The sequence below is a fragment of the Cherax quadricarinatus genome, chromosome 71, assembly GCF_038502225.1.
Source record: "Cherax quadricarinatus isolate ZL_2023a chromosome 71, ASM3850222v1, whole genome shotgun sequence".
Taxonomy (NCBI): Eukaryota; Metazoa; Arthropoda; class Malacostraca; order Decapoda; family Parastacidae; genus Cherax; species Cherax quadricarinatus.
Window position 1 is genome coordinate 20,805,911 of NC_091362.1, and position 13,371 is coordinate 20,819,281.

At 43.7% G+C, this 13,371-nt stretch overlaps 1 protein-coding gene across 7 annotated transcripts in view; it reads right to left on the reverse strand.

The window, feature by feature from the left end:
- Window positions 1-747: 747 nt before the first annotated feature.
- The window catches only part of Shab (Shaker cognate b), a 260,520-nt gene continuing 247,896 nt past the window's right edge, over window positions 748-13,371 (reverse strand). For 6 of the 7 annotated variants that reach the window (XM_070100118.1, XM_070100116.1, XM_070100117.1 and 3 more), the window contains 3 exons: window positions 10,547-10,649; window positions 9,379-10,178; window positions 748-2,073 (listed from right to left, as the gene is read on the reverse strand). In XM_070100118.1, coding sequence (XP_069956219.1) covers window positions 9,382-10,178; window positions 10,547-10,649 — 900 coding nt within the window. In that variant the 3' untranslated portion in view covers window positions 748-2,073; window positions 9,379-9,381. The remainder of the gene's footprint in view (window positions 2,074-9,378; window positions 10,179-10,546; window positions 10,650-13,371) is intronic. The other variant, XM_070100120.1, reaches the window with a different exon arrangement.

Sequence of the window (13,371 nt, forward strand, 5' to 3'; positions counted from 1 at the left end):
AAGCTGGTAAATCCTAGGTTTTATCACCTTGGCGTCGCCGCTACAGAACTACAGTAATAACTTTACACTAGAACCTACAGTGACCATCGACTTCGCAGGCGGTAACCAGGAGAATAAATTTGTGTTTATAGATTGGTATTCCGAATGAGACTATTTTTGTTCTTATTTTTTAAGTGTTTAAGTTCTCCGTTATCAAATGCCATGGCATGGACAAAGATTTCGAGAAGGGATTCAGTAATGCCAGTAATTTATTTCAGCGGAATCTTTTGTAGCTGAGTTGAAGAAGAAACTAGCAACTTACCGACCTGCGAATCCCATGGTCAGAGCTACGCACGATACTTGCATCAATACTGTTGGGAGAGGAGGGGGCGGACGCGCCCTAAACCCTTCTTTAACACTGCCCATTGTGGCTGCTTCTAAGGCTCCACTGTTCTGTAAATATATCTATCATAAGACGATTGTAACACAAGGCTCCAACCCAGAAAATTTGAAGTCATTTTTTTTGTTTTAAAACAATTTTTTGGAGATTCTAACCTCAGCCTTGTTACTTTAACGATAAGCATGATTTAAAAACCTCTTATATATATATATATATATATATATATATATATATATATATATATATATATATATATATATATATATATATATATATATATATATATATATGTATATATATATATATATATATATATATATATATATATATATATATATATATATATATATATATATATATATATATATATATATATATATATATATATATATATATAATTTCCACGTAGAGCCATACAGAGGTTGTGGTTCATCACCACAAACTCGGATGATCCAGCTTAGGCCTTGTATGACTTTGTATGGCCCCACAGTGATGCCACCTGCTCACCCAGGAGTTCCATGGCCCCGGGCTTAAGCCAAAATTTTGGTGGCTTCATTTTTCATCTCAAAGAATCCCCCGTGACGCTCTTTGCTCTGCTGTACACGCTAGCTTACAACACTCTGGACTGCTAAATTGGTTTCCTATACATGACTTATCCAATACGCCACACTCTCGCTGTCACATTCCGGACACAACACCCATTTTCGGTTCAAACATCTAATCATTGTAAACTGTTGGCTACTATTCTGTTACTATGCATAGTCTATCCACCTAGCCTTTTTCCAATGTTATCTCACCTGGCATACTACTTGACCTAGCTAAGTGAGTTTCATAATGCAAAGATGTTATTCCACCGTCTCTCTTCTTCACACACATTTATGACTTTTCACATGACTTTTCATACTTCTTAGAAACTCTCTAGCGTACTCTACATTCTGGGTTATCGCCGTCCCAGGAACTGGCTGGTAATTTAAGCTGGTCTTTATTGTTTTGTGGTTCTCTCGTCTTTTATGCCTTACTAACCTAAGAGGTGGTCATCCCTAGGCCTCCCACACCCCACACTACTTTTATCCTCACACTTCTCTAGATTAGTACACTCCGCTAGCTTCTCACACCTGCTAACCTCTTACAGTCCTCTGGCTTCCCACATTCCACTAACTTTTCACACTCCACTTGCTTTCTATACTCTGCTGGCTCTTAATATTTTACTACTTTTCAACACACTGATAACTTCTCACACTACGTTAGTTATTTACATTCCGTTAACTTCTCAGCTAGCTTCCCACACCTGCTAACTTCCCACACTCTGCTAGCTTTCCGAACAGACACACTAACCCCATTCTACTTGCTTCCTACTTCCCGGTAACTTCCTGAATTCTGCTAGTTATGCACACTCGCTGACTTCCTACAGTTAGCTAGCTTGTATTCCGCTACTTTCCCTCACATCAGTCTCCCCACAATCAGCTAGTTTCCAACACAGGATACTTTTCACAAGCGTCACGTCAGACTTCGAGTGCACACTAGACTCCAGGTGTACACTTGACTTCGCAAGGACGAGAGAACATCGGGCATCGTCAGGAGGGAAGAGGCACATGGGACGCTCCCGAAGGACAAATCGAACGTCTCCGTTCAGTGCTGGCGGAGCCCCTCTAGAGGCGACCAGAAGTAAGGAATGTCGACATTCATAACACAACCTGAAAGCATTCAAATTGGATAAGTTTAGGTTTAGGAAGGATATAGGAAAGTATTGGTTTGGAAATAGAGTAGTCAATGAGTGGAACAGTCTGCCTAGTAGGATAACTGGAGCTAAAAATTTGGCTAGCTTCAAATTTAGGTTAGATAAGTACATGAGTGAGAGGGGTTGGATTTGAGTGGGATTTGTACATGAGTTAATAATATTGTTATTAAAACTTATTCCTTGGGTAGCACTGAAAATGGGTTGGGCAAATTTTTTGTTAGTGGGTTTGGGTCTGAGAAGGACCTACCTAGTATAGGCCAGTAGGCTTGCTGCAGTGTTCCCCCTTTCTTATATTTTAAGAACCTGACTTAACGCAACGGGCTGGAGTTTTGAGACTCTATGACCGCGGGTTCAATCCCGGCCGGGGGTATGATTTTAAGAACCTACTGGCCCATACTAGGTAGGTCTTTTTGAGATCCAACTTCTCCCCCTTATATTTCAAACACAATTACCCTCTTTAGTATTATTGGTATTACTATTATCATTATTATCATTACTAGTATAATCACAAGGAAGTGTTAGGTCTATATAATAATACAACAACTGGATGCGACACCGACAATCAGTGCAACAATTCTATGTACGGGTTTTTTGTGTATCGTTCCAGTCACGGTATTGTGGCTTTTTTTGTTATTTAACAATCAGGTATCTTTACTCCGAAACCTTTCGCCTACACAGCAGACTTCTTCAGTCGAATACAGAGGTGGAAAGAAATGGCATAAAATACCGAAACGATGAATAAATACTGACAAGCTGGTTTAGAAAAACACGTAAACAAACAATAGGACATATTAATTAGAAAACGTTTCGACCCCGAGACCTTGATTACTTGTAACATACAGAAGTATGTATGTATAATGTTGAACATTAAAATGGTATAAAATACCGACAGGTTGTTAGGTAAGACACATATGCAACAGTTAGGTATCTTTATTTCGAAACGTTTCGCCTACACAGTAGGCTTCTTCAGTCGAGTACAGAAAAGTTGATAGAAGAGAAGATACTTAAAGACGATGTAATCAGTCCATCACCCTTAAAGTTTTGAGGTGGTCAGTCCCTCAGTCTGGAGAAGAGCATTGTTCCATAGTATGAAACAATATATTGTGTAGGCGAAACGTTTCGAAATAAAGATACCTAACTGTTGCATATGTTTCTTACCTAACAACATGTATAATGAGGAAATGGTATGGTGATACCGACAAGATGTGGAAAAAGACACTTATGTACAGTTCAGGACATTTATTAAAGGAAACGTTTCGCCACGAGTGGCTTCTTCAGTCCTAATACAGAGAAAACTAAGAAAACACACATATATATAGTGGTGGGAGTCAGGTGAGGTGAAGCGTGGGTAGAGGTGGTAATAGTAGTAGTAGTAGTAATTGAACTAAGGAGGTGAGGTTAGAGAGGGACCTGCTGGCATCAAGTAACACCAGTTCCCAGGATGGGTAATATCCTCTTGCTTAGTAATTTTGAAATACTGTAACTACCGGATTTTTGCTTTATAGTGTTACTGACAGAAATTAGTGCAGCTTCAATGCATTTTCTCCGTCTTAAGTCGTCTTCTTTAATAACTAGTTTAGCTTCATTGAATTTCATGAGGTGTCCAACATCGTCTCTATGTTGAACACATGCGTTTTTGCGGTCATCATTTCTGCAAGCATTTTTGTGTTCTGCTATTCTAATGTCCAGAGTTCTGGCTGTTTCCCCTACATATACTTTGTCACACCCCCCACATGGTATAGTGTAGATTCCTGCACTTGTGCCAGAATCATGCTTGGGTTTTTGTATCAGGTTCCTAATAGTAGTTGAAGAGCTGGTAGATATTTTAGCCAGTTTTCTGTCAAACATTTTTGAAACATTAGTGGCAACGTTGCTGACCGGTAAAACGATGTAACTTGGAGGCTTTTCTTCAATTTGATAGGTGTTGGTCTTGCTGAGGATACGTGTTGCACGTTTCCTGCAGTCACGTATGAAGTGTAGGGGAAAGTGTAGTGAACTAAAAGAGTTGGTGATGTATGTACATTCTTCTTCGAGGAACTGCGGACTGGAAATTCTGTAGGCTCTCAGAAAGAAGCCAATAACTACCCCTCTTTTAGTTCTTGTGTCATGGTGAGAGAAGAAATGTAGAAGATCATTCTTGTAGGTAGGCTTCCGGTAGACTTTAAAAGAAAGTTTGCTTTCCCCTGTGCGTAAGAGAACGTCGAGAAAAGGTAACTGGTTGTCCTTCTCCTCCTCTAGAGTAAATTTAATAGTAGGTTCCAGATTGTTGATGGTGTTGAGGATGCCCTGTACGTCAAGATTTTTGGGTACAATGACCAAAATATCATCTACGTACCGCATCCAAGTAACTGAACGAGGGATGTTATTGAGGATCCTTCTTGATTCCAGGTCCTCCATATATAAATTTGCAAGAACTGCACTAGCCATGGGATCCCCCCTTAGTGCAGTTCTTGCCAATTTATATATGGAGGACCTGGAATCAAGAAGGATCCTCAATAACATCCCTCGTTCAGTTACTTGGATGCGGTACGTAGATGATATTTTGGTCATTGTACCCAAAAATCTTGACGTACAGGGCATCCTCAACACCATCAACAATCTGGAACCTACTATTAAATTTACTCTAGAGGAGGAGAAGGACAACCAGTTACCTTTTCTCGACGTTCTCTTACGCACAGGGGAAAGCAAACTTTCTTTTAAAGTCTACCGGAAGCCTACCTACAAGAATGATCTACATTTCTTCTCTCACCATGACACAAGAACTAAAAGAGGGGTAGTTATTGGCTTCTTTCTGAGAGCCTACAGAATTTCCAGTCCGCAGTTCCTCGAAGAAGAATGTACATAACATCACCAACTCTTTTAGTTCACTACACTTTCCCCTACACTTCATACGTGACTGCAGGAAACGTGCAACACGTATCCTCAGCAAGACCAATACCTATCAAATTGAAGAAAAGCCTCCAAGTTACATCGTTTTACCGGTCAGCAACGTTGCCACTAATGTTTCAAAAATGTTTGACAGAAAACTGGCTAAAATATCTACCAGCTCTTCAACTACTATTAGGAACCTGATACAAAAACCCAAGCATGATTCTGGCACAAGTGCAGGAATCTACACTATACCATGTGGGGGGTGTGACAAAGTATATGTAGGGGAAACAGCCAGAACTCTGGACATTAGAATAGCAGAACACAAAAATGCTTGCAGAAATGATGACCGCAAAAACGCATGTGTTCAACATAGAGACGATGTTGGACACCTCATGAAATTCAATGAAGCTAAACTAGTTATTAAAGAAGACGACTTAAGACGGAGAAAATGCATTGAAGCTGCACTAATTTCTGTCAGTAACACTATAAAGCAAAAATCCGGTAGTTACAGTATTTCAAAATTACTAAGCAAGAGGATATTACCCATCCTGGGAACTGGTGTTACTTGATGCCAGCAGGTCCCTCTCTAACCTCACCTCCTTAGTTCAATTACTACTACTACTACTATTACCACCTCTACCCACGCTTCACCTCACCTGACTCCCACCACTATATATATGTGTGTTTTCTTAGTTTTCTCTGTATTAGGACTGAAGAAGCCACTCGTGGCGAAACGTTTCCTTTAATAAATGTCCTGAACTGTACATAAGTGTCTTTTTCCACAACATGTATAATGTTCGCCAAGACCGTAGTCCTTGCACGGGTCTCAATCTTGCGATGACCCGTCTCTGGCTCCCGAGGGAGAAAGGTTTCTACAATGATGCGACATATGCTGCTCAAACACTCTTCTGGTCAGTTCATCTGGTGCGTCTCTTAAGCGACAACACCACATGTACTCCTAACTGTGGACACTAGCGAGGAGGAGGATATGTCGTTATCGCGGGTAACAGCTTGTCTGGTTCGTTGACTCCATGGTACACTAGTGTGGCCGCAGTCATCTCTGGGTCCTCTTCGGGAGGGGATATCAGTGCTAGTTGCCTGCGGAGTGTCTCAGTAACTTCGCACTCCAGAAGATAGTGTTTTAGGGGGAGCTGGACAACGCGCTGGCAGTACTGGCACATCTCCTCAGCCTTATCTGCCATCATCTTGGCTGTGGGAAAGCCCAAACGAAGCCGATGGATGGCGGTACACTGCACTCTGGACCAGTTTCTGTCATATGGAGGGGATTCTCCCTGAGTCGCTGTTCGGTACCACTGTTGAGATGGGGTATCACCTAACATAACATACAGAGGTTGAAAGACAGTATATATAGGCGGAGAGGTGTGAGTGACGCATGGTGACCTGAAGAATGCAATACTGGGATGAGAACGGGTAGACGATGAGATCATGTGACTCCTGTGTTGCTGGGTAGGTGCTGCTTTGCCTGCTTGAGTATCATGTATGCTATTTTAGAAAATTTGTGGTTTCCAGTGTTACGTTCTAGACACCGTCGGCGTCTAAGGTCTTGTTCGGTGAGAACGAGTTGTGCCTCATCCCAGTTCATCAAATACCCCGTGGAGTCTCTGTGGAGGTCACAATCGTACCTAACTCGTCTCTGTTACAGGCATTTCGGTACTCGTTCAGACGGACCGCAAGATCTCTGCCTGTACAAGAATGGTATACAATACCAACAAGATGAAAACTGAGACACCTGTGCAACATCTGGGTATCTTTACTGTAGACGTTTCGCCATCTAGTGGCTTTATCAATACAGATTCTAGAACATAATTTGAAGACAATAGAACTATATACAAAAGATGAGGTAATCAGTCCCTCAGCCTTGGAGTTAGTGTGAAAAGCACCGTAGTCTTGAAGTTTCTGGACAGGCAAGAAGGCTGGCGCTTATATACTAACGTCAGGTGGACTGGGACGGGTAGTAGACGAGGGCATAATCACTGGTAGGCGGGATATCCTAGTGGAAGTAGGTCATACCCAAAGGGATGGGTAAGTTGTAGTAGTAGTTGTAGTAGCAGTTCTATAGTTGGGATCCTCTTCGCATCTCACTGACTGAGGAATTTCCGTACGTTTCGAGATATTTCGGGTCTCGAAACCGTCCATCTTACCAACTCAGAGGAGACCCTCCATCAGGCACTGTAAAAATATTTGTAGCCTTTCGGCATGAAATAAATAAGTGTAAGAAAACGTCCAAGGGAGCAACAGTGACGCTTCTCAAGTCGCTCTCCTCATCCTTGAGAGAGAAAAGTTCCCCAACACGTCTTACTTTCCTCTACATTAGTTTTCTATTAGTAGAGGATCAATAAAAGTAACACAGTAACGCGGAGGATCAACACAGTAACTCAAATACAGTAACACAGTAACGCGGATGATCAACAGCAATAACGCAGAGGATCAATAACAGTAACGCAGAGGATCAATAACAGCAACACTGCCGAACTCAACGTTTAAAATATTTACGTGATGAAGGAACGAGCAGTCCAGATGTATTATGTAGGTGTTGCTGTAGAACAAAGAATTCAACGAAAACACTGATAGTGTACTCAGAATACTGGCAAGACACGAGGAGAACACTACGCATTCGGACATCGGGTGGATCAATAAGCCTGAGGCAGCTCCCTATTGGTTACCGCTCTTGCAAAACAAATGGCGACAAATGGCCACTATACTCTCCTCTAAGGGCACATGCAGCGTATAAGGCTCTTTCTATTGTAGCCTTTACTTCCACGTGAGAATTAGGTCTGAATTCCATTTCGTTAGATGCATTTGGTGTTGTTCCCCCTTTGTAAACGGTGGCAGGAGTCCTGAAGAAGTTATCGGAACCGTGCAAACCAATGACTCGAAGTCCTCTTTGAGAATGTTAGCAAATTTTGTGATATGGGAGAAATAAAGCAAGAATCAGAGGCATGACAGTGAGTTCCGTATGTGATGTTCAGCTACTTTAACGGGCGATATTGAAGCAACACGCTGACACTTGTTGAGAGCTGACACTGCTCGTGAAGAGTGCGGCTGTGAGAGTCAGTCAGGTTAAGCACTGCTAGGTTCGACCAGCGACTCGATGGGTGACCATTTTCAGGAAAGCTTGATTTTCATGAAGGAATTTTTTATTTATTTATTTTTTTGAATGGGCTTCATGTTGTCAGTCCTATTGTTACTCGAGCTGTCACTGCCGTTGTCAGTCCTGCTGTCACTCGTGTTGTCAGAAGGCTCGAGCTTCGGTCCTGATCACTCATGCTGTTATTGTTTGTTGCTTTCTTCAGCACATTAAAAACAAACACATAATATAACACTAACATATTACTTCTAAAACATTTTCAAAGTCATCCATTTTTGTTATATTTTTATCCCTGTAAAGTCAAACTTTGTAAATTTTTGTGAAAATAATATATATAGGCTTAACACTTACTTATTAAACCACTACTACTACTACTACTGCTACTACTACTACTAATACTACTACTAATACTACTACTACTATTAATACTGCTGCTACTACTACTACCACTACTACTACTACTACCAATAATAATAATGATGATAACAACAGCAACCACAATAATAATAATAACAGTGCCCAAGTTCGTCTAGTTGTACCAATTAAAAACATCATTTTAGCAGTGTTTTTAACACATGACCTGCAGCTTCTTAATTAAGGACGCTACTTACAATGTCCTGACAAGACTTTCAGTGTTGGTTAATCAACCACAAGACTAACCCGTACCTTACAACACATATAAATTGCAATTCTAGTTTATATATATATATATATATATATATATATATATATATATATATATATATATATATATATATATATATATATATATATATATATATATATATATATATATATATATATATATATATATATATATATATATATATATATATGTATAAAGAAAAATTAAACTAACAGTCTAATAGATGGAAATAATGATAAAGAAATCTTCACATATTCTAATAAATGATAGATCTATAGGCCTACTTAATAAGCATAGGTAGCCTAATTCCACTGGCACCAATAGGCTTTGATTTGAGATTCAGTCACATGTGCACCCAGGAAGGGTAGGTATATGTTGCCCAGATATATAAAATATATACACTGTGAGCAGCTGTCAGCTATTTTGATCAAGACACATACACTATATACACTGTGATCATACCTCATCTTTCTTGTATGATTGGATATCTTTCTAACGTCATTTAAAATCCACTGAAAAATCGTCCGAAATATACAAGTCATCCGAAAATCCATAGGCGGCTGATCTTCGAGTGTCATAGATCTGCAGGAGGCAAGGATGTTATCTTCATTTATAAATAAGTAAGTGGTACTTACGGGTTAGCTGTTAAGGCCGGAGTTGTGTGTGAGAGAGAGGGAGCGGTCCAGAAGGTGAGTCTCCTCTGTGGGGGTGTGGTCGGCGAAGAGCAGATCATCCATGTTTCTCAAGGTTGCCGGGCCGTTGTTGAGGTCATCAATGAGGAGGCAGTTCTCCAAGAGTGGGCGGGAGTGAGGCAGGGCGCTGGTGGGTGTGATGATGGTGGGCGAATGAGCGGCCACCCGGGTCATGGGCGCCCCACACAGGCAGAGCAGCGGCTCGCCCACCTCGCCAGGGAATATGGCCATGGGCGAGGTGGAGGTCGGCTGGTTATATAAACATGGCGCCTTAGAACAGCGCAGCACCGTGTTGGCGTTACGCTGGTCAAGGCTGGTCGCCAGATTAGGCTCCAGTGAATCTTTTAAAATATTTTCCGGAGTCGCCTCGTCCCGTGCCGCCTTTTCCTGCCCAGCGAAATCTGCGAGTAGGTCCGCAAGCGGCGCTCGCTGGGGGTGTCTCCTTGGCATGGGAGAGCGGGGCAGGATGCGGCGCGGGCGATTGCTGTCCTCCTCCTCGTCCACGCCCACAAACTTGACGGGGAGGGCGTGAGGCTTTCCGCCCGTCCTTGGCCCAATGCCCTTCAGAGTGGGACGCCCCAGCTTCTCGTGTTCGCTTGGCGGGGAGTAGGTGAGGTCCGGCAGCAGCTGCTCGGTCTCCGGGTCTCGGTGCTTGAGGATGGACTTCCGCCGCTCAGGAGAGCCATGTGAGCGCTTCGAGTCGAGAGAATCTCCACCTAGCGATGATTTGCTACCGTTGAAACCTGCAACACACCAGACCGCAATAACGCTGCCTTCCACAGCCACCTCTATACTCTCACATTATACTTAATATAAACAGTATTGTGGTGTTTTAGTACTAGACTAAAAAAAAAAACGATATTATATAAAGAAACAAACCACACAGAAACAGTGTAGAAAAGAAATAAAAACATGCATGAGTTAAGGGTGTAAGAGGCTCTCTTTTTCGATGTGGTCCGTGCGACTGTAAGATTAAAATCCAGCCACTTTCCCCCGAACTTGCTATTGGTCATGCTCTAACGTTGCCCTCATATTATTTCCCCCCCTCTCCCTCCCCCACCCCGGAGCAACTGCTATGTGGGCGTGTGGGCGTAGTTCTGTGTGGGCGTACCTCTGTTGGAGAGCTTGTTGGGCTTGTCAGCTGCTGAACCTTCCCTCGTTGTACGGGCTCGCTCCACAGACTCCAGCAGCCTCGTGAACGGTCGTGGCTTCTCCTGTAACCCACGCCCAGCTACTGTCACTTCCGACCTCCACACACATAGCTACTGTCACTTCCGACCTCCACACACATAGCTACTGTCACTTCCGACCTCCACACACATAGCTACTGTCACTTCCGACCTCCACACACATAGCTATTGTCACTTCCGACCTCCACACACATAGCTACTGTCACTTCCGACCTCCACACACACATAGCTACTGTCACTTCTGACCTAAACACACAGCTATTGTCACTTCCAACCTAAAAACACAGCTATTGTCACTTCCGACCACCATACACACAGCTACTGTTTCTTCCGACCTCCACACACACAGCTATTGTCATTTTCGACCTTAACACACAACATTGTCACTTCCGACCTCCACACACACATAGCTACTGTCACTTCCGACCTCCACACACACAAAGCTACTGTCATTTATGACAACCACACACAGCTATTGTCACTTCCGACCTAAACACACAGCTATTGTCACTTCCGACCTCCACACACACACAGCAGGTACTGTTTCTTCCGACCTCCACACACACACAGCTATTGCCACTTCTGACCTCTACACACGCACCTACTGTCACTTCCGACCTGCACACACACAGCTATTGTCACTTCCGACCTCCACACACACATAGCTACTGTCACTTCCGACCTCCACACACACATAGCTACTGTCACTTACGACCACCACACACAGCTATTGTCACTTCCGACCTAAACACACAGCTATTGTTATTTCTGACCTACACACACACAGCTACTGTTTCATCGTACCACACACATGGCTATTGTCACTTCAGACCTCCACACACACATCTATTGTCACTTCCGACCACACACAGCTACTATTACTTCTGACCTCCACACAGAACACTCACACACGCACACACACACACACACACACACACACACAGACAGACAGACAGACAGACAGACACACACACACACACACACACACACACACACACACACACACACACACACACACACACACACACACACACACACACACACACACACACACACACACACACTAAATAGTTAAATAGTTATGTATTATAAATACAATGAGGGTCAAATTGTATTTTCTTAATAAATTCAGTAACGTTACTTTCAACCCTTTATTTAGCAAGAAGCTTAATAAAGGGTTGAAAGTAACACAAAGACCAGTTCCACGCAACACACAGACCAGGTTCACACAACACACACACCAGGTCCACGCAACACACATTCCAGGTCCACGCAACACACAGACCAGGTTCACACAACACACATAACAGGTCCACACAACACACATTCCAGGTCCACGCAACACACAGACCAGGTTCACACAACACACAGACCAGGTTCACACAACACACAGACCAGGTCCACACAACACACAGACCAGGTTCACACAACACACAGACCAGGTCCACACAACACACAGACCAGGTCCACACAACACACAGACCAGGTTCACACAACACACAGACCAGGTCCACACAACACACAGCCCAGGTCCACGCAACACACATTCCAGGTCCACGCAACACACAGACCAGGTCCACACAACACACAGACCAGGTTCACACAGCACACAGTCCAGGTCCACGCAACACACAGACCAGGTTCACACAACACACAGACCAGGTCCACACAAGATACAGACCAGGTCCACACAACACACAGACCAGGTCCACACAACACACAGACCAGGTTCACACAACATACAGACCAGGTTCACACAACACACAGACCAGGTTCACACAACACACAGACCAGGTCCACACAACACACAGACCAGGTTCACACAACACACAGACCAGGTTCACACAACATACAGACCAGGTTCACACAACACACAGACCAGGTTCACACAACACACAGACCAGGTCCACACAACACACAGACCAGGTCCACACAACACACAGACCAGGTTCACACAGCACACACACCAGGTCCACACAGCACACAGTCCAGGTCCACGCAACACACAGACCAGGTTCACACAACACACACACCAGGTCTACACAGCAGACAGTCCAGGTCCACGCAACACAGACCAGGTTCACACAACACAGACGAGGTCTACACAACACACAGACCAGGTCCACACAACACACACACCAGGTCCACACAGCACACAGTCCAGGTCCACGCAACACATAGACCATGTTCCCACAACACACAGACCAGGTCCACACAACACACACACCAGGTTCACACAACACACACACCAGGTCCACACAACACACAGACCAGGTCCACACAACACACACATCAGGTTCACACAACACACACACCAGGTCCACACAACACACACACCAAGTCCACACAACACACACACCAGGTCCACACAACACACAGGCCAGGTCCACACAACACACACACCAAGTCCACACAACACACAGGCCAGGTTCACACAACACACACACCAAGTCCACACAACACACAGTCCAGGTCCTCACAACACACAGACCAGGTCCACACAACACACACACCAGGTCCACACAACACACAGTCCAGGTTCACACAATACACAGACCAGGTCCACACAACACACAGTCCAGGTCCACACAAGACACACACCAGGTCTACATAAGACACAGACCAGGTTCACACAACACACAGACCAGGTCCACACAACACACACACCAGGTCCACACAACACACAGGCCAGGTTCACACAACACACACACACCAGGTTCACACAACACACAGACCAGGTTCACAC